The sequence below is a fragment of the Hyperolius riggenbachi genome, chromosome 4 (assembly GCF_040937935.1).
Source record: "Hyperolius riggenbachi isolate aHypRig1 chromosome 4, aHypRig1.pri, whole genome shotgun sequence".
Lineage (NCBI taxonomy): Eukaryota > Metazoa > Chordata > Amphibia > Anura > Hyperoliidae > Hyperolius > Hyperolius riggenbachi.
In genome coordinates this window covers 453,055,869-453,078,519 of record NC_090649.1, presented here as the reverse complement: position 1 = coordinate 453,078,519, position 22,651 = coordinate 453,055,869, and the positions used below count along the sequence as shown (strand labels likewise).

General features: G+C 48.1%; 1 protein-coding gene across 1 annotated transcript in view; it reads right to left on the bottom strand.

Annotated features, from left to right (window-relative positions):
- The window catches only part of SLC4A1AP (solute carrier family 4 member 1 adaptor protein), a 79,476-nt gene that overhangs the window by 30,799 nt on the left and 26,026 nt on the right, over positions 1-22,651 (bottom strand). The window contains exons 3-5 of the mRNA XM_068233443.1: positions 7,005-7,065; positions 4,508-4,647; positions 1,244-1,404 (exon numbers count right to left, since the gene is read on the bottom strand). Coding sequence (XP_068089544.1) covers positions 1,244-1,404; positions 4,508-4,647; positions 7,005-7,065 — 362 coding nt within the window. The remainder of the gene's footprint in view (positions 1-1,243; positions 1,405-4,507; positions 4,648-7,004; positions 7,066-22,651) is intronic.

Here is a 22,651-nt window from a genome sequence, read left to right as displayed (position 1 = left end):
ACTGTTTCTACTTCCTGCTTTCAAGGAAGCAGACATTGTTAACCTCATGTGCTTTCAAATTCGTTTATCTGCCATAGCAGTCAGGTGACACAGGGGAGAAATAAAACTACAAATTGTGATTAGACAAGAGGGGTAATTAGACAGGCCAGACTCTATAAATACATGCAGGGTACATTTCACTGTTTTCCTTCTATGCAAGAGTTCAGGTCCACTTGGTTCCTGCAGAGTGATTGTTGAAGGGGGAGGAGGATCTTTACTGACAGGATGCAAGCTGGGGAGCTGGGGGGGTAGATACAGACACAGCAGGAGAGAAGATTGCTTTTTTTTTTTACTTTCAGTTTGGGACAGAGCAGAAAAGAGCTGAGTGCAGAGGAGGCTGCCTCTGAAACACCGTCACTGTACATGCCCTGTAAAGGTGCGTACACACGCCGGACTGGAGGCAACGACGGGTCCGTCGTTACCTCCCGCTGGGTGGGCGTGCCAACGACAGTCCGGCGTGTGTACGCACTGTCGGCGGACTGATACGGCTGCTTCTGAGCCTGTTTCATTGGAGGGCGGGAGGCAGAGACGGAGCAGAAGTTTTCAGCTAGATGACACGCATGGTGTCGCCCCTTACTACTGGCCAGCCAATCCCTGCTCCACCAGACCAGACAGCGTGAGGTGACAGGCAGAGGAGCGCTCCCCAGCTCCTGCAGTGTACAGCGTCAGCTCTCCCTATTGTGCGAGAGCTGGACGCTGATTGCTAGCAGGCAATGGAGCGCTCCTGCCTGGGGTTTTTTGCAGCTGGTGGGTGATTGACAACAGCTGGGCGGGGTCTGAAAACAGCCGGGCGGCCTGCCCACTTAATTGACCCTGGGGAGAACACTGACGTCCCCCAGCTCCACATTACAGCTGCAGCTTCAGAGCATCCACATTTTGGCCTTCCTGTTGTCAGATGAAGAGGGCCACTCAGGGCCGGGCCGAGGCATAGGCTGGAGAGGCTCCAGCCTCAGGGCGCAGTGTAGGAGGGGGCGCAGAATTCATTCAGCTGTCATTCCTAATTGTGTATGAAGCAGAAAGAAATAAGAAAAGGGGATACATGGCAGTGACTGCAAGCCAGATAACTAGATATTAAGGTTTTGGGGAGGCGCCTCTTAGTCTTATAGCAATCAGTGTGTGACGGCTGGGGTGGCAGGGTTGGAGGGGCGCACTTTGGTGTCTCAGCCTTGGGTGCTGGAGGACCTTGTCCCGGCCGGTCACTCACCAGGGATTCAAAGGTTTCTGGTTTCTCCTCGATCTTGCCGGCTTTCTTCATGCGGTTCAGCCGTTTCTTCTCCACCACGCCGGTGCGGTCTAGGAATGTGTCATCGTCACTGTCATAGAAATCCTCGTCCTCCCAGTTCTTTGATTTCCTTTTGCGTGAAACTAAAAAAAAACAAACGGCGTGTTTTTACTCTCTCTTTATTTGGAACTTCAGAGAGCTATTTCAACAATCAGCATGTGAAATCTTACGGCACCATTCACAACTGGGCATCTGTTACATAACCCCATTCCTAACGCTGTACATCTCTTTCAAACAAGAACTTTAACCCAGGACTGAACTTCATCCCAATCAGTAGCTGATACCCCCTTTCCCATGAGAAATCGCTACCTTTTCTCTAAGGACCTGAGCCCACTGATGCAGTTGTGTCCGCTTTTCAGTTAAACACATCAATGTTAGAGATGCTGAAAAGCAGACAGAAGCGGACACAACTGCGTCAGTGGGCTCAGGACCTAATAGTGAATCAGGGATGTCTGAGTGGCTGATACTGTGGTGAAACCCCTCCCACAGTGGCCCTGGCCGTTTCCTTTCTGTGGACCACACTGCATTGTGGGAAATAATGCTGATGCTAAGTGTGTGTGTGTGTGTGTGTGTGTGTGTGTGTGTGTGTGTGTGTGTGTGTGTGTGTGTGTGTGTGTGTGTGTGTGTGTGTGTGTGTGTGTGTGTGTGTGTGTGTGTGTGTGTGTGTGTGTGTGTGTGTGTGTGTGTGTGTGTGTGTGTGTGTGTGTGTGTGTGTGTGTATACATACAGTAGATACACACACACACACCTTTTAGCCTATCACATTAACCCGTTACCAACTCTAATAGTCATCTCGCTTGAGATAAATGCACTACTTTTGACCTCAGTCAGCAGAACTCATGTCGTAAATTCCTGGAATGCTTTGATCTCCCTCTCTAGTAGCAGAAAATATAGAAACTGAAAGCAGAAGTCCTCAGTTATTGTTACTGCCGCTTAGTGACAAGTGGCCATGAATACATATTACAGCAGTACTAATTTAGAATCAGGGAAATGTAACAAAAAAAAAAAGTGCTAAAATATATTGGCCTGGTGCATTTGCAAGCCTCTAAATAAATTGACTGCTAAAGGGTTGAGGGGTGTGTTTATAGATATGGGCAGTTGGTGCTGTCCCTTTTTCCCCATGTATGCCAGCAGTAAAGATGATGACCTGCAGGCTCACAGTGGATTAAACATGTGCAAATTACACAGCGAATACCAATCCTTTCTTGATCTGTCTTCTATTTTTTCACTTCTCAATGCCTTAATTAAGTCCGCGTTGTCCGGACTGTACTTTGCAGGCGCAGAACTACTGTGCCTGCGCAGTACACCGCAGACAATGTGGACTTGATTGACAGCCGCACTCACGCAGGCGCAGTGGACGACGACCTCGAGGTTGGCCTCTGCATCGGCGGGACATGTCGGCTGCAAGGGGCTGGAGGAAACCCCAGGTAAGTAGATCGGGGGGGGGGGAGGGGGGGTAGCAGAGATTGCCTGATGACTCTTAACACTGCTTCCAACTGAAAAATCAACAAATCCCTTGCCTAAGGTGCAGGCAGGTCACTGTAAGTATTTGTGATTCACTATCTTAAAGGGAAGGTTCAGGGACTATCAAAAAATAAATAAATCCAAATTCACTTACCTGGGGCTTCCTTTAGCCCGTGGCAGGCAGGAGGTGCCCTCGGCGCCGCTCCGCAGGCTCCCCGTGGTCTCCGGTGGCGCGCCCGACCTGGCCAGGCAGGCGGCCAGGCTTCTTTTGCGCTCCAATCTGCGTCTCACTGGTGCGCGGTTACGTCATCTGACGTCCTCCGGGCTGTACTGCGCAGGCTCAGAACTACGGAGCCTGCGCAGTACAGCCCGGAGGACATCCGATGACGTCAGCACGCAGCAGTGAGACGCAGATTGGAGCGCAAAAGAAGCCCGACCTGGCCGCCGGCCTGGCCAGGTCGGGCGCGCCACCGGAGACCACCGGGAGCCTGTGGAGCGGCGCCGAGGGCACCTCCAGCCTGCCACGGGCTGGAGGAAGCCACAGGTAAGTGGATATGGATTTTTTTTTTTTTATTATAGTCCCTGAACCTTCCCTTTAATCCCTGTAAATTCCATTTTTATATTAAGTTTATTACTTTACGCTGTTTCAGGTTGAAGAAACATATCCCATCTCAAGCTCCCCAGACTTTATACAGTATAAGAATTTTTTCTATAGTGTGCGGTTCCAACTACAGCCCCATACACACGGTAGATGAAACCCGGCCAACAACGACTGCCTCTGTTGAGAATGTAGCATGTGTACAGAGCCCCAGACATCAGCCTGGCAGATCGACTCAATTGAGAGCACTCTTTCCTCTATTCACACCGCCTATGGAACCATGCATGCTGCTCTGTACCACCAGCCCCACCCCCCCAAGCAACAGAACGGCTAGCTAGCCTGCCTGATCACAACTTCCTATCCGCACGTGCAATTGTTTGTTAATCCCTGATGGATATAAAAGCTATACATTGAAGATGGTGCCGTGTCTCTTGCTGTCTGGAATCCCATAAAGCGGAACTTTCTGTATGTATTCTGTGTTAGCCACTTCTGAGTATACATGTTAGTCTGTGAGGAACCTACAAATATAGGAAACGATTAGAGGTAATTGGGGGGGGGGGGGGGGGGAGAATATATTTTTTTCCTCCAACCCCCTTCAGGCTGAATGCTCCACCGCTGTCCCATGGCGCCACCTGGATCCTCTGCTATTCGCCCCGTAAAGGCCTTTGGTCTGGAGCATACTGTGCATGCGCGGCAAGGGCACGCCCATCACTGGGGTTCTTTGCCCAGGTGACGGGAGCACGCAGCCAGACTGCGCATACTTCAAATGGGCCCGACTGAAGGACTTTACAGGGCGAATAGCAAAAGATCCTAGCAGTGCAGGACGGCGGCGAAGGAACGATCAGCCTGGAGGGGCTAAAGGAAACTCCAGGTATGTATATATATATTTTTTTATATCCCCGTCTCAGGTACACTTTAAAAGGAGATGGTCCATCAGTTGTGGATAATTCTGCTCAGAATTCGACAGCAAGTGCATTTTGTTGGCCCAGTTCCAAACCATTAACAGTAAGCATAAAACCTGCATATATGCCAGAATAGTTTGCATTTCGTGAATCCATCTTTAACCGTCAGTGAGAATTACACAGTGATGTAAGGGGAAATAGCGAGGCGGTTTCAGCACGGACCTGCTTCCTGGCGCAGCAGCCCTCTCATGTCCAGCATGCGACATGCCTCCAGAGCACAGACATTGCCCGCCTCCTTCTTCTTCCCCGAGTGAGAGATCTCCGCCACCAGCTGCTTCCCGGAGGAGTCATCTGCCGGCAACCTGAAAACCAACATAAACCCATTATGCGAGAATCCCAGACATCTCCCCAACACCAACAGGAAGAAGGCAATAGCACAACCTATAAGCCTTGGATCAGTGTTCTCCCCAGAATTTATTCCCAGCCGGGTGGCAGGAAAATGTAGCCGGGTGGAGTGGGACAGGGAATAGCAGTGCTAGCGCTTCCATAAGAGCAACCTAGGCAATTGCCAAGGGTCCCAGGGCCATCTGACAGGGGACACAGAAATCGCACAGTATACCCACACATACACATCCCACATATTTGCACAGTAGGCTTTTGTCATTCATAGGAAAAGCTCACCTCAGCACTGCAGCAGCATGTGGAGAAAGCGGGGCCAGCTAAGAGTGCAGTGAATATTAATGAGCACAGGCATGGGCAAACTGCCCTCCAGCTGTTACGGAACTACAAATCCCACAATGCATTTGCCTTTATGAGTCATGACTGTGGCTGTCGGACTCCTGCAATGCATTGAAGGACTTGTAGTTCCTTAAAGAGGAGCTGTTAGGTATAAGGTCTCAGAGAAAATAAACACATATATCAGTAGCTAAAGATTGGCTGTACTTACATTACATATGCATTTCACTGTCCACGTTTGGATTTCACAGAATTTGTATATAGTATATGCAGAGATAGATGCTCCTGACAGCTCATGGCAGGCTCCATGTTTTTCTGTCAAATGTGTCGTCATGTCCTGCCTGCTTCCTGATCACAGATAAGCTTGTACTAAATAACACAGTGTGCAGTGAATATTAATGAGCCATGTGGCTAGGAACAATAGCTGACTCCTGCAGTGTACTCTGCCCGAGATTTATCAGTGCTACCAAGCTGCTGTAACGTCTCATTAGCAGCCGAGGGGAGGGCCCCAGAATGCTTTGCAGTTTAGTATGCGGCTTGCGTCTTTATGGGTCTATAACAGCCTTTAAGATAAGCACACATCAAAGGTAACTAAGATTTTTATCTTCACTAATTGCTTTTGGGCTTCCTTCTAAACTGTTTAACACAGGAGAATAGAGGTTTAAATTAGCTTCTGCAGCCTGACAGTTACTCTTTAACAGCTGGAGGGCCAAGTTTGCCCATGCCTGAGCTAGCAGCTCTCTCCTAGTGTGTCAGCAACAGAGAGTTTGAGGAAGTTCATCTGCTATAACAGTGTACTGCGCTGCTGCCCCCTAGAGGATTTTGTCTGAATGACACGATTCAGGTCTGCAGCATTGTCAGGCCGGTTCTGATAGGAGGGGAGAGAGGAGAGCGAGGAAGAAAGCTGATAAAAGCCAGACGCTCACCAATATTAGCCGAGCGGAGCACCTGGCTGATAGGGCTTGGGGAGAACACTGTTGTATCATTTGAGATCGATCATATTTCCGGATTATGAACAGACATGAACATAGACATAATAGCTTTTCATAAGCTTCAGTGTTTATATATGAAATTGCAAAATGAATGCCTACCGCTCACAGAGCATTAGACACAGATATTATTACTCTTTTAAAGCGGGCCTGAACTCTTGCACGGGTGACAAGGAAACAGAGAAATCTACCCTGTGTGTGTATAACCGGCAAGGGGACAAGATGGCAGGACTGTGGCGCAATGGGTTAGCTCTACTGGGGGGCAGGAGGGCCAGGATCCATACTAGAGGGTAGAAGGGGGCCTACTAGACAGCAGGAGGGCAAAGGGGGCCTACCCGAAAGCAGGAAGGCGAGGGGCAATACCAGAAGCGTCCTACTTAAGCAAGGGTCATACCAATGGGCAGAAGAGGGCCAAATGGACGGCAAGAGGGTGAAGGGCCCTAGCAGACGGCAAGAGGAAAAGGGGTCAGATGGGGGCCTAACGGACAGTAGGAGGGCAGAAGGGTCCTTGCTCAATGGCAGAAGGGCACTACAGGATGGAAGAAGGGGCCAACTGAACATCAGGAGGGCACTACCGGTTGGCAGAGATGCCCTACCGGACAGTAGGAGGCCAAGGGGCCTTACATGACAGCATGAGGGCAAGGGGCCCTACAGGATGGCAGGAGTAGCCCTGCCAGGTGGCAAGGGGCCCTTAACAGATGGCAGGAGGGTGAGGGGGACAGGAGAAGAACTTACATTTACAACCTGGGGACATTTTGTCAAAACGTCCAGCATCCCGTTACAAGGAGAAAAATCCTATTTACTTGTCTGTTACTTGTCTGTTGATTTAGTATGCAGATCATGTTTTTTTTTTTTTTTTTTTTTAAACGTACCAAAGATAACAGTCTCCATATTTCTCTGGTTTATCAAAAAGTAGACAACAAGGTGATGTTTAATAACTACATGTTTAATTAAAAGTAAACAACAAGGTGCATCAGACAGGTACACGGACATACTTTATTCTGCAGAGCCAGGACCCCGGGCCCCTCTCCTCATATTCAAATTCCAGTTCTTCCCCTGCAAAACACAAAGAGGGGTTCATCACAACAGGTCCAAACAGGATTATTCTTGTATCTGAACAGGTCTCTTAAGACTTATTTTCATGAGATGCAAATATATGCATTTCCATCACGTTGTGCGTGTCAAAGATTGTGTTAAAGTGGTATGAAACTCAGCATTTCCTCTTTACAGCATAAAATCTACTACCACAAAAATCAATTGTAGCAGAACAGCATTCAAACAGTTAAAGAGAACCAGAGATGAAGCACCCTCTTGTATTTTACCTTATAAATCAGTGGGAACATGACAGTAAACACCTAATCTGCCCTTTGTTTCATTGTTCTCTGTGTAATCTGACTGTTATCACGTCTGATAAGAATCCCCGACTGAGAAGTCAGGCTGCTCCGTCTAGCTTTGCTACAGAAAGATTATAGCTAAGTCTGTATTCTGTGGTGTTATTTCAAGCCTAAGCCTGCCCCCTTGTGGCTTTGCTATAATGACTCAGCAATAATCATTCCCAGCAAAGCCAGATTTAATTGCTCAGTCTGGGATTCTTGTGACTGCTGTTAACAGACACTTTTAGCAGTGAGGAGGAAACAGAGAGCATGGTAAGTGTTTTCTCTAATGTTCTTACTGATATACATGGTAAAATACACAAGGGTGCTTCGTCTCTGGTTCCCTTTAAACACAGCACTTCTTCAGTGGAAAGCCAATTGCTTCAGTTGATAGCTTCTGGCAGCATCCAAAGAGGCGATAACGTTACCTTTTGTTTACATTCCTTTGTCAGATACATTTGGTAAACATTAGCAAAGTGAAGAAACTGAGCTCTCTCTGCCTCTAGTATTTGTGCAGCTGAGATGTGATAACTAGACAGATTCTAATATATGAATACAGCAGCTATGCAATAAGATGCAATGGCAGCTTTCAGAGCAGATAAGCTGTACTTTGTGAACAACATTACTTGCACAGATGCAAATATGATAACCGAATGGGTAATAAAAAGTAGGGAAAAAAAGCAGGGAAAAATAAAACAAAAACAAAAAAACAGCCTACTGCCTTTTTCACACTCCACACAAGTTTGCGTCCAAATCGGGCAAGACAATTTTCAAGGATTCTGCATGTGAAATGCAACTTTGTGTGTTTCACTGTGAAAATCTGCAAACATTTAACCTTCTGAGCAGTATGCCCGACGCTGCGTCGGGCATGTCGTTTCAGAGGTTTTGCTGGCCTCAGGTGTTCCCCAGAGTGAATCTAATAGGTGTATTGGCTGTATTACAAGTTAGCTAGCACAAGGCTCGCTTTTTTTTGTCGCTGGCACCCCCCGATCCCCCCCCATACCCCGATAGAGCCGCTATATACATTACCTGGCCTGGCTCCAGCGATCACCACAGCCTCCCCGCACAGCTCTGGTCTCTCTATGGGGAGGATCGGGTGTGCGCATGACGTCATGTGCGATCCTCCCCATAGTGAAGAACGGAGCTATGCGGGGGAGCTGCGGCGATCACTGGATAGAGGCTGGGTAATTTATATAGCGGCTATATTTGGGGGGAATCAGGGGTGATCGGAGGGGGGGGGGGGGGGGGACGGGGGGGAATAGGAAATTTGGGTTTTCATGAGCTGTATGCCAAAATCATCAATATTAAAACAATAAAAGGCTTGAACTACTTCAGTTGTGTGTAATAAATCTAAAATATATGAAAGTCTAATGTTTATCAGTACATTACAGAAAATAATGAACTTTATCACAACATGCTATTTTTTTTTTTAGAAGGACCTGTATATGGAAGATGACATTTACTTATTTTTAAACAATGCAGATTGCTTGGCTGTCCTGCTGATCCTCTTGCTTCTAATACTTTTAGCCATAGACCTTGAACAAGCATGCAGATCAGAGGCTTCTGACTGAAGTCTGACTGGATTTGATGCATGCTTGTTTCAGGTGTGTGATCCAGACCAAACTGATGCAAAAATATCAGCAGGACTGCTAGGCAACTGGTACTGAAATAAATATGGCAGCCTTCATATGCTGCTCACTTCAGGTGCCCTTTAAAGTTTTCTTCTGTACAGCCTTGGTTGTCATTAATGGTAGGAGTGGTTTGGAACTATAAACCATAAAACCATAGTAGTTCTCAGGGCTGTGGAGTTGGAGTCGTGGAGTCGGGCAATTTTGGGTGCCTGGAGTCGGAGTCGGGAAAAAATGCACCGACTCCTAATGAATTTAAACTGTAATTAAAATAGAAAATATGATAAAATGTTCTATTTCTCAGATAATAGTCATCATAAATAATTGCTAAGCTGTGCTTAGTTCACAACAATGAAATAAACCAATCAAAATGAGTTACTTGTGCTGCTTCAATAAAGCAGTCCCCGTATTTTTAAAGTCAGATATACACATCTGATTGTGACTGTACAGTATATATGATGTGTACACAGGAATCTCTTATATATACGAAATTACATTTATGCTGTAAGTATAAAGCCTGATGTGTAGCCGTATCACTAATAGAGATGGTCAATGAGATGGAAATAATTCTGCGTTGATTCTGATTTATGCAAATGTATGCACATGAAATCAAATAATTTGATATGTTAAAATTTGGTTTGGTGACTATGAATTAAATGGTACCTGAGAAGGATGAAAAGAAAAGTTTTATACCTACCTGGGGCTTCTTCCAGCCCCCTTCAAGCTAATCAGTCCCTCGCTGTCCTCCTTCGCCACCCGGATCTTCTGCTAGGAGTCCTGGTAATTCAGCCAGTCAGCGCAGTCCGGCCGCATGCCGCTTCCACAGCCAGGAGCGTTCTGCACCTGCGCAACAGTGCTGCGCAGGTGTAGTACGCTCCCGGCGGCGGAGTGTGTGCATGCGCACTACGCCAGACTGGCTCAAGTACCTGGACTCATAGCAGAAGATCCAGGTGGCGGAGGAGGACAGCGAGGAACTGATTAGCCTGAAGGGGCTGGAGGAAGCCCCAGGTATGTATAAAACTTTAATTTCATCTGTCTCAGGTTTACTTTGTTACACAGTAGTACTATACTCTACATATGCACTCTCCACAGAGCTGCAGGGAATCCACTGAGAATGTTGTGCACATTGAACACAGAGGTGTTGTCTATCACCCATAAACCTGGTTCAGATTGTGCATGAAGAATGTGTAATAGAGGAAGAATCTCCTCATTCCCCTGCAGAGTACCTGCACATCTCTCTTACATGTACCCACAGTTACATTGCCTAGGGCCTGATAGATGTTCTTTGTTCCAGCCTGTACCTTTTACAAGTACTCTTACCAGGGACTAGTTTTAGTCTATGATTAACCACTTAAGGACCAGGGCTTTCTGCAGTGATCGGTGCTGCGTGGGCTCTCCAGCCCGCAGCACCGATCAGAATTGAGCCTTAGCGATCAGACTGCCCCCCTTTTTTACCCACTAGGGGGATGTCCTGCTGGGGGTGTGTCTGATCGCCGCCGGCTGTTTGTGATCTGCGGGCGGGGGGGGGACGACTCTTCAAAGCCCCCCTCCGCAGCGATTTCCGGGCTCACTGCCTTCCCGTCCCTCCCTCTCCCTCCATGGGCTGCGCAGGACGAATATCCTATCATATGCCGGCGATCCCCGGCCAATCAGAGGCCGGGGATCGGCGATCTACGCCACGGCAGCAGCGCCCTATGATGTAAACAGTGGGGATTTCTTCCCCGCGTGTTTACATTTCGCCGGCGAGCCGCGATCGGCGGCTCTCCGGCTGTTCATGGAGACAGCCTCCGTGAACTGGCATGTAAAGGCCGCTCAATCGAGTGGCCGTTTCCATGCTATGCTACTAACGACCCGCCAAAGTCTATCGGCGTTAGGCGGTCATTAAGTGGTTAAAGGGAATAAATATGGCAGTCTCCATATCCTTCTCACTTCAGTTGTCTCTTAAAATTCCTAAGCGTTGGCAGTTTTCAAATTTCATGTTACATACTTTCAATCAACACGATTGTAATATGCAAATTAGAGGAGTCGGAGGAATCCTAAACTGAGGAGTCGGTGGATTTTTCTACCGACTCCACAGCCCTGGTTTTATGCATGCAGATTCGCATACCTAATAATAAATGTAAGAGCACACAGGCACTGATATAGTTAAATTCACATCCTTATACAGGAATGCGAAAATGCATGCGAATTCGCATGAAAATTTGCATTCAAATTTGCATGCGCATGTGAATTCGTTTATGCGTTTTCCACATAGAAATTGCACCGCACTAGTCGAAACGGCCCTTACATTGATTTTATGCGAAAACGTATGCTTATTTGCATGGAAAATTCGCATCGCGAAAACGCATGCGAATTTCCTATTAATTTCGTTGCATGCACAAGGCGGTGTGCAAATTCTGATGGCTCTGCTGTGCAGATTTTTCCTGTACATAAAAACACTCTGTTGTCCTGACAAGTGGAAACAGGCTAATTAACTTGTATTGGTTATGCGATTCTGCGTGCAGAAAACGCATGCAATGCAGATTCGTGACAATGGAAACGGGCCCTAAAGAGAGCCAAAGGTGGATTTCTGCAATTCATATAGGACAAAGAGGCACATTTTGTATATTATCAATAGCCTCTGTATCCTTATACTGTGCCCCCAGCCACTAGGGCGCGCTCTATTGGCAGTAGCAGTGTAAGGGAGACTTGCCAAAGGTCTCCTACTGAATTAGTGCTGGCTTACTAAACAGGCAGAGCCGAGATTCGAACCCTGGTCTCCTGTGTCAGAGGCAGCGAATCTGCATGCGTTTTATGTATGCAGATTCACATACCTAATAATAAATGTTAAAGCACACAGGCACTAACCTAGTTAAATTTGCATCCTTATACAGGAACGCAAAAATGCATGCAAATTCGCATGAAAACTTGCATACAAATTTGCAAGCGCATGTTAATTCGGTTATGCATTTTCCGCGTTTATGCGAAATCGCACTGCACTAGTCCAAAAAGGCCCTTACATTGAATTTATGCGAAAACTTACGCGAATGTGAGTGGAAAATTCGCATAGCGAAAGCACATGTTAATTTCCTATTAATTCTGATGGCTGTGCTCTGCAGATTTTTTTTGTACAGAAAAACGCTCTGTTGTCCAGACAAGTGGAAACAGGCTAATTAACTTGTATTGGTTATGCCAATCTGCGTGCAGAAATCTGCAGCAAAAAAATGCATGCAGATGCAAATTTGCGCACGTTTTTTGCATATGTTAGTATGTATGTGAATTTAACCATGTCAGTGCCTGTGTGCTTTTAGGGCCCGTTTCCACTACAGGGAATCTGCATGCGTTTTATGTATGCAGATGCGCATACCTAATAATAAATGTAAAAGCACACAGGCATTGATATAGTTAAATTCGCATCCTTATACAGGAATGCGAAAACGCATGCGAATTTGCATGAAAATTTGCATACAAATTTGCATGCACATGTATATTCGTTTATGCTTTTTCCACATAGAAATCGCACCACAGTAATCGAAACGGCCCTTACATTGATTTTATGCGAAAATGTACGCAAATTTGCATGGAAAATTCGCATAGCGAAAACGCATGCAAATTTCCTATTAGTAGAGAGGTCGCGAACCTCCGATTTTCGGTTCGCGAACTTCCGCGGAAGGTTCGGTTCGCGGAAAAGTTCGCGAACCGCAATAGACTTCAATGGGGAGGCGAACTTTGAAAAATAGAAAAAATTATGCTGGCCACAAAAGTGAAGGAAAAGATGTTTCAAGGGGTCTTACACCTGGAGGGGGGCATGGCGGAGTGGGATACATGCCAAAAGTCCCGGGGAAAAATCTGGATATGACGCAAAGCAGCGTTTTAAGGGCAGAAATCACATTGAATGCTAAATTGCAGGCCTAACGTGCTTTCAAACATCTTGCATGTGTATACATCAATCAGGGAGTGTAATTAGAGTACTGCTTCACACTGACACACCAAACTCACTGTGTAACGCACCGCAAACAGCTGTTTGTGTAGTGACGGCCATGCTGGACTACTGCGCAACATGGCGAGATTGCTCTTCCTTACTCAGTGATGTCAGGTAATGTGTGACTTCCTTCTCAACTTTCCATGGCATTGTTAAAAAGCTTACGTTTTGTTTTTAAATCACATTTTCTACTTGCTGTGTACTTGTTCAGTACCGCTACAATGAGAATCCTGTGGAGGCGGGCAAGTCTGCCATTGTGACCCCGGGTAACGGCCGGGGAATGAGGGGTTTGAATCCGGTGTGGAGTCTGAGCAACGGCTACCACTACACATCCAAGGAGGGCAGCGGGCAGGCATGCACGCCCGCCCGCCCCGAGGTAGTGACCAAAAATAACAATACAGGAGGAGGCCTTTCGAGGCCCTGCTGTGTATTTGAAATGAATGTACTTTAAATCCTTTAACGAGAACCAGTTATGGCTAGCAAAGATGACACCACATTCCTTTCACGAGAATCATATGGAGGCAGGCAAGTCTGCCATTTGTGACCCCGGGTAATGGCCGGGGAATGAGGGATGGAATCCGGTGTGGAGCCTGAGAAACTGCTACCACTGCACATCCAAGGAGGGCAGCAGGCAGGCATGCACACCCGCCCCGAGGTAGTGACCAAAAATAACAATACAGGAGGCGGACTTTCGAGGCCCTGCTGTGTATTTGAAATGAATCAACTTTAAATCCTTTAACGGGAATCCGTTATGGAGGGCAAGTCTGCCCCTGTCATCGCGGGGAATGAAGGTTGGATTCCGGCCCGAAGTGGGAGCCTGCTGAGACCCATGCTGTAGCTGCCCTGACCGTGCTTTGCAGACCAGGCATCTGTGGTCAGATGGACCCATGAGCCAGCGGAAGACAAACCAAGTCGAAAGCATTTGCCAAGAATGTTTTACGGAGGGCACGTTTTTTTTGCCCTTTTTTTAAAAAATTTTTTGAAAATGATAGATGGTTGTATTTTTAAATTGTTTGAAAGTTTAGATGGTTGTATTTTTAAATTGTTTAAAAGTGTATCCATTCTTCCTCCCCCCAGCCACGAACAATACCATGGGAACGTGGAGCAGCAGAAGCCCCCTGTGACGGCTACCGCGGTTGTTCTCCGCGGCTTGTCTTTTGAGGGGTGCTGGTTTTCCTCAGGTGTTCTTGCCATAGCTGTGTGTGTCTTCTCTCCAGGTGCCTTCGTAAAGCACTTGTTCCTCCGTGACAGTTGGCCTTTACGCGGCTCAATTTTTGCTGGCAGAGACAACAGATGGCTTTGCTCCGATCAGAGACACACACGTTAAAAATTTTCCAAACCGCTGAGCCCCCCTGGGCTGATGGCGCTACGGTGGCATCAGCAGCTGACGTTGAAGGGCATGTTGGCTGTCTGGCCATAGCGGGCGATACATGGCGCCGGACACTGCCCCCAGCTGTTTCTGAGGACGAGCTCCCTCTTGTATTGCGTTCTGGAGTTGGAGCCTGATCAACGGCTACCACCACACATCCAGGCAAGGAGGGAGGCAGGCAGGCATGCACGCCCGCCCCGAGGTATGGACCAAAAATAACAAAGGACTCAGGAGGACCTTTTGCGGCCCTAATTGTAATGAACTTTAAATCCTTTAACGGGAATCCGTTATGGAGGGCAAGTCTGCCATTGTCACCGCGTGGAATGAAGGTTGGATTCCGGCCCGAAGTGGGAGCCTGCTGAGACCCATGCTGTACCTGCCTTGACCGTGCTTTGCAGACCAGGCATCTGTGGTCAGATGGACCCTTGAGCCAGCGGAAGACAAACTAAGTCGAAAGCATTTGCCTAGAATGTTTTACGGAGGGCAAGTTTTTTTGCCCTTTTTTTAAATTGTTTGAAAATGATAGATGGTTGTATTTTTAAATTGTTTGAAAGTTTAGATGGTTGTATTTTTAAATTGTTTAAATGTGTCTCCATTCAAGTGCAAGTTATGCACTGACTGCCAGGTATAATGTGCAGTCACAGATGCAGTGAAAGGTATGCAGTGACTGCAAACTGCCGTTTGTGTAGTGACGGCCGTGCTGGACTGGTGCGCACCATGACGAGAGTGCAGGTGATGGTGGCTTTTCAGCCCATATACTCGCCCGGCTGATGTAGCTGAATGACAGAACAGTGACTGTCCAGCTGATCAAATTTGGTCTGACCACAATGAAGCAACGACCTTATTATCTTTTGTGTGCCACCCCCACCCGAGACACTCAAATAGCCGGCGGTCATTGCTTCATTGTGATGCGCAAGCCCCTTCACCGCGGCAAGGTAATGATCACGAAGGGGGATGGGCACATGTACACGCACCAGAAAAATTAGTGTAGCGGCCGCAGCTAGCAGCGGCCTTAAAAATTCAGGAATCCGCCTAGAGTCCTGGACCCTGTTGGTGGTGGCAGAGAAGGCAGTCAAGCGGCCTGCAGGCAGATATGCTGTGTGTGGGGACTGACTTAGTCTTCGGTCGTGCAGTAGCCCTCCGTGATCCATTCCTCATTCATTTTGATAAAGGACAGGTACTGAACACTGTCGTGACTTAGGCGACTTCTCTTCTCAATAACTATGCCTCCAGCTGCACTGAAGGTTCTTTCTGACAGGACGCTTGCGGCAGGGCAAGAGAGAAGTTGTATGGCAAATTGGGACAGCTCTGGCCACAGGTCAAGCCTGCGCAACCAGTAGTCCAAGGGTTCATCGTCGCTTTTCGCAGAGTCTACATCCACACTCAAGGCCAGGTAGTCGGCTACCTGCCGCTCCAGGCGTTGGTGGAGGGTGGATCCGGAAGGATTATGGCGAGGAGTTGGACTAAAGAACGTCCGCATGTCCGACATCACCCTGAGATCGCTGGAGCGTCCTGTCCTTGCCTGCGTGGACTTGGGAGGAGGAGGGTTACTGCCAGTGGTACCTTGATTGCGTTTTGCAGCCACATCACCCTTAAATGCATTGTAAAGCATCATCGACAGCTTATTCTGCAAGTGCTGCATCCTTTCCGCCTTCTGTTGAGTTGCTAACACGTCTGCCACTTTGTGCCTGTACCGAGGGTCTAGTAGCGTGGCCACCCAGTAAAGGTCATTCGTCTTGAGTTTTTTGATACGGGGGTCCCTCAACAGGCTGGACAACATGAAAGAGGACATCTGCACAAAGCTGGATGCAGACGTACTCTCCATCTCCTCTTGCTCTTCCTCAGTGACGGGACGCAACTCCTCTTCCTCCCCCCAGCCACGAACAATACCACGGTAACGTGGAGCAGCAGAAGCCCCCTGGGATGGCTGCCGCGGTTGTTCTCCTTCCGCCGCCTCTTCCTCCTCCACAGAAACACCTTCCTCATCATCACCATCATCAGAGTCTGACTCCTCTCCTTCCCCACACGACTCCTCTTCTTCCTCCTCCTCCCCCCTATGTGCTGCCGCCGGTGTTGTGGAAACACCGGGTTCGGGTGTAAATGTCTCCCACGACTCCTGCTGCCGTAACTCTTCTTGTTCACGCTCCTCCACAGCTGTATCCACCACTCTACGCACGGCACGCTCCAGGAAGTAGGCGTAGGGGATCAAGTCGCTGATGGTGCCCTCATCGCGACTCACCAGTTTGGTCACCTCCTCAAAGGGCTCCATGACCCTGCATGCATTTCGCATCAGTGTCCAGTTGTTGGGCCAGAACATCCCCATCCTCCCAGATTGTGTCCTTGTACTGTAATGATACAGGTACTGGGTGACGGCTTTTTCCTGGTCTAGCAGGCGACAGAACATCAGCAGGGTGGAATTCCAGCGAGTCGGGCTATCGCAAATCAGGCATCTCACCGGCAAGTTGATTCTACGCTGAATCTCCGCAAAGCGTGCCATGGCCTTGTAAGAGCGCCTGAAATGCCCACACAACTTCCTGGCCTGCTTCAGGACGTCCTCTAAGCCTGGGTACTTGGACACAAATCTTTGCACGACCAGATTAAGCACATGTGCCATGCAGGGTATGTGTGTCACCACGTTGCCGATCTCAAGCTTGTGCGGGGTAAGCCATTGCTCCACCTGTTTGTTAAGAGCAGCCAGGAGAGCTGCTCCAGTGTGACTCTCCGCTTTCAGGCAAGACATGTCTAACACTGCGTGACACCGTCGCACCTGGCATGCAGCATAGGCCCTGGGGTGCTGGGGCTGTGTAGCTGGAGAGGAGATGGCGGCACCAGCCAAGGAGGAGGAGGAGGATGATGATGATGACGACAGCGAAGCGGTGATAGCAGGTGGAGAGGAGGTGGCTGAAGGCCTGCCTGCAAGCCATGGAGGTGTGACAAGTCGGTCCTCTGCGCAGCCACGTACTCCCTGCTTGCTGCCATCGGTCACCAGGTTGACCCAATGGGATGTGTATGTAATGTAGTGGCCCTGCCCGTGCTTGGCAGACCAGGCATCCGTGGTCAGTTGGACCCTTGACCCAACGCTGTGTGCCAGAGATGACACCACTTGCCTCTCAACTGCACGGTACAGTTTGGGTATGGCCTTTTGTGAAAAATAATTGCGGCCTGGTATCTTCCACTGCGGTGTACCAATGGCCACAAACTTACGGAAAGCCTCCGACTCCACCAGCTTGTATGGTAATAGCTGGCGAGCTAATAGTTCCGCCACGCCAGCTGTCAGACGCCGGGCAAGAGGGTGACTGGCAGACATTTGCTTCTTCCGCTCAAATACTTCCTTCACGGACAGCTGGGTACTGCTGTGGGCAGAGGAGAAGGAACCGCTGAAGGGAAGAGGCGGTGTGGAGGAGGGTGGCTGTGAAGGTGCAAGGGAGAAAGTGGATGAAGACGATGCACCTGAAGGAGGAAGAGAAGGAGGGTGGCTTGTCTTTTGAGGGGTGCTGCTTTTCCTCTGCTGTTCTTGCCATAGCTGTTTGTGCCTTCTCTCCAGGTACCTTCGTAAGGCACTTGTCCCTACGTGAGAGTTGGCCTTTCCACGGCTCAATTTTTGCTGGCAGAGACAACAGATGGCTTTGCTCCGATCTCAGACACACGCGTTAAAAAATTTCCAAACCACTGAGCCCCCCTGGGCTGATGGCGCTACGGTGTCATCAGCAGCTGACCTTGAAGGGCATGTTGGCTGTCTGGCCATAGCTGGCGATACATGGCGCTGGACACTGCCCCCAGCTGTTTCTGAGGACGAGCTCCCTCTGCTTCTATCATGGAGTCGTCTCCTCCTAGTCCTCTCTGACTCCTCCTCTGAACTGTCCCCCTGGTCATATCCTCTACCGGGAACATATGTGGTATCCGTATAATCGTCATCATAATCCTCCTGGCCAGCTGCGCTTTCCTCAGAAACCTCCTCAACTGCACCAACTTCAGGTGGTACATCATCCACATCCACACACGTTACGTCCATACTATCGCCACCTAACTCAGACGTAGGAGGTAGTGTACCTGCGCCTTCTTCTTGTTGTTGCAGTAGTGGCTGTGAATCGGTGATTTCACCACCACCATCACCACCAAATAACTCCTGTGAAGTGTCAAATGCAGCGGATGTGGAGCTTGTTGTAGCGCTGGTGGCTGCGGGAGATGAGGTGTTCTGTGTTAAAAACTCAACCACCTCCTCACGATTTTGGGAAGTGATGGCACGTGCCTTCTTCTGAGCACTGTATTTTGGGGCAGGTCCGCACGAAATCACAGCAACACCACCTCGCACAGACCTGTCGGTGCCTGGTGGCCTTCCTCTGAGTCTGCCTCTACCTGGTTTGTCCATTTTGTCCATCTCGGGGGGATGCTAGGTATATGCAGTGAGCTGGGTTCACTCAACACAACAGGTAGTAGGTATATGCAGTGAGCTGGGTTCACTCAACACTACAGGTAGTTATGTGCAGTGATGAGGTGGGTTAAGTAAACACAACAGGTAGTAGGTATATGCAGTGAGCTGGGTTTACTCAACACAACAGGTAGTAGGTATATGCAGTGAGCTGGGTTCACTCAACACAACAGGTAGTTATGTGCAGTGATGAGGTGGGTTAAGTAAACACAACAGGTAGTAGGTATATGCAGTGAGCTGGGTTCACTCAACACAACAGGTAGTAGGTATATGCAGTGAGCTGGGTTCACTCAACACAACAGGTAGTTATGTGCAGTGATGAGGTAGGTTAACTAAACACAACAGGTAGTAGGTATATGCAGTGAGCTGGGTTCACTCAACACAACAGGTAGTAGTTATGCAGTGAGCTGGGTTCACTCAACACTACAGGTAGTTATGTGCAGTGATGAGGTGGGTTAAGTAAACACAACAGGTAGAAGGTATATGCAGTGAGCTGGGTTCACTCAACACAAAGCTAGGTATATGCAGTGATGAGGTGGGTTGAGTAAACACAACAGGTACTGGGTATATGCAGTACTGGGTAGTACAATGTGCAGCTCCCTGTCACACGCACAGGTAGTCAGTCACTGAATGTGCTGGGCTGCTGGCAGTGGCACACACACACTATCAATTAGCAAGGCTGTGCATGCAAAAAAAGTGTCAGTTTGACACAGTAAAAAAAAAAAAGTACAGGATGAGCTCTGACAAGAGCTAGGGTGCTATAAAAGCAATAACAATCAGCCAGGAGCAAAGTAAGCAGCCAAGAACCTAACTAATCTGTCCCTAGAACAACAAGTCTGCAGCAGCTGTCCCTTTCCTCTCACTAGCAGGCACACGAGTGAGTGTAATGGCCGCCGGAGGCTGCCTTATATAAGGGGGGTGGGGCTCCAGGGCTTAGTGTAGCCTGAATGGCTACAATGTGCCTGCTGATCTGTGATGCAGAGGGTCAAAGTTGACCCTCAAAGTGCATTATGGGGCGAATCGAACTTTCGTAAAAGTTCGCCTGGTGCAGGCGAACACGAACCCCCAATGTTTGCCGGGAACCGTTCGCCGGTAAACCGTTCGCTACATCTCTAATTATTAATTACATTGCATGCACAAGGCGGTGTGTGAATTCTGATGGCTCTGCTGTGCAGATAATTACTGTACAAAAAAAACACTCTGTTGTCCTGACAAGTGGAAACAGGCTAATTAACTTGTATTGGTTACGCGAATCTGTGTGCAGAAAACGGATGCAGATTCGCGATAATGGAAATGGGCCCTAAAGAGAGCCAAAGGTGGGTTTCTGCAATTCATATAGGACAAAGAGGCACATTCTGCATACTATCACCAGCCTCTGTGTCCTTATACTGTGCCCCCCCCCCATGCTCTGCTGTCCCCCTTATAAAAACCGTCACGCTAGCAACACACAGATTGTCGCTAGATGGCTGTTTACATTGATGCTGCCACTCTCTGTGGCTCCCCGCCGCCTGTATATCACGGCTCTCCGCCTTGTCCATAGTCCATACCTGACTTGAGTCCTGGGATGGGCTGTCTGAGGGCAGAGGAGGAGTGGCCTGTGAGATGGAAAGGCTGCCAGGCTTAATACAGTCAGAAGGAGGCGGAGCTATGCAAATCATTTGGTCTGTCCCATGATGAGGCATTGCGCTGGCCAACTTTGATTATGAGGAGCCTTATTTTCTAATTAACGTTACATATTTAGATGCAGAACTTTGCTAATGAATCTATGTAGCCAGACTATTGTAAAATTATAGTCTTTGTGTGGGGTATGTTGATGTCACCATAAGTTGAATGATAAATGCGACTTTGACTTTATAAAAAACTTGAGCCTATCTATATACATGTGGATGTGTGAGGGGCTCTCAGCTGTTCCTGATGACAGGTGTACTATCTCTGATGTATACCAGCTCTTCCTACAAAAGTCCGGCCAGGCGTGTAATAATTCATAATCTTCAGTATTGAGGGCAGAGATACGTACACCCAGGTTGTCGGGGACCACATCCACCATTTTGTTATACTGTCAAATAATAAACTTAGGGCTCGTTTCCACATGCGGATTCGCACAGCCAATACAAGTGGATGGGACTGTTTCCACTTGTGCGTCGTGCGGGAGCGTTTTGGTGTGCGGGGAAATTCAGATTTCGCGTGCGGCTGGAATGCGTGCGATTCGCCCGCAATGCTTTTAATAGGGAAATTGCATGCGGCTTTGTCATGCGGTTTTCCCGCGATTTTGCGTGCGATTTCGCATGGAATGTAATGAAAATTTACACAGGCAGTGACATGGTTAAAATCGCCTATTACTTAGCCATGCAAAATCGCAGGGAATAACGCATGCAGAAACGCATCCGCATGCGATTTCGTCCGCGGTGGAATCCAGGCGATTCCGCACCGCAATAGTGGAAACGAGCACTAAGTAGAGTATACCAGCGTAGTGGTTATAGGCATACTGTAAGGGCCCATTTGCACTTGTGCAATGCGAGTTTGTTATCTTAAATGCAGAAACGCATGCAGAAGCGAATTTGCGCACGTTTTCGCACATGTTAGTAAGTATGCGAAATTTAACCATGTCAGTACCTGTGTGCTTTTAGGGCCGTTTTCACTACAGCGAATCTGCATGTGTTTTATGCATGCAGATTCGCATACCTAATAATAAATGTAAGAGCACACAGGCACTGATATAGTTAAATTCACATCCTTATAAAGGAACGCGAAAACGCATGCGAATTCGCATGAAAATTTGCATGCGCATGTGAATTCGGTTATGCGTTTTCCACATAGAAATTGCACCGCACTAGTCGAAACGGCTCTTACATTGATTTTATGCAAAAACGTACGCTTATTTGCATGGAAAATGCGCATCGCGAAAACGCATGCGAATTTCCTATTAATTACGTTGCATGCACAAGGCGGTGTGCGAATTCTGATGGCACTGCTGTGCAGATTTTTCCTGTACATAAAAACACTCTGTTGTCCTGACAAGTGGAAACAGGCTAATTAACTTGTATTGGTTATGCGATTCTGCGTGCAGAAAACGCATGCAATGCAGATTCGTGATAATGGAAACGGGCCCTAAAGAGAGCCAAAGGTGGGTTTCTGCAATTCATATAGGACAAAGAGGCACATTTTGTGTATTATCACCAGCCTCTGTGTCCTTATACTGTGCCCCCAGCCACCAACCCCCCCTCCCCCCCCAGGCTCTGCTGTCCCCATTATAAAAACCGTCACGCAAGCGATACACAGATTGTCGCTAGATGGCTGTTTACATTGATGCTGCCACTGTCTGCGGCTCCCCGCCGCCTGTATATCACGGCTCCCTGCCTTGTCCATAGTACATACCTTACTTGAGTTTGTTAGTGGAAATGCAAAAACGCATGCAGATGCGATTTGCGCACGTTTTAACATATGTTAGTAAGTATGCGAATTTAAACATGTCAGTGCCTGTGTGCTTTTAGGGCCCGTTTCCACTACAGCGAATCTGCATGCGTTTTATGTATGCAGATTCACATACCTAACTAGATTGTGTCGTTTCTGAAAAAAACCCAGGATGTTGGCTATGTGTCTGATTGGCTGCATGTGGCTCCGCCCACCTTGCCAAATTTTTACCCCAGTCACCCAGTGACCCAGTGTGCCAAGTCTGGGGACTCTGGCTTTAATACAGTGAGAATTACAGCTGTTTACATTTTGCCATTGAAGTCAATAGGGAAAATCTGATTGGCTGGTTTTGGCTCCGCCCACTTTAAAATTTTAATCCCAGTCCCCCTGTGACCGACTGTGCCAAGTTTGAAGTCCCTACCATTAACAGTAAAAGAATGACAGCAACTTATATATTGACATTGATTAGCA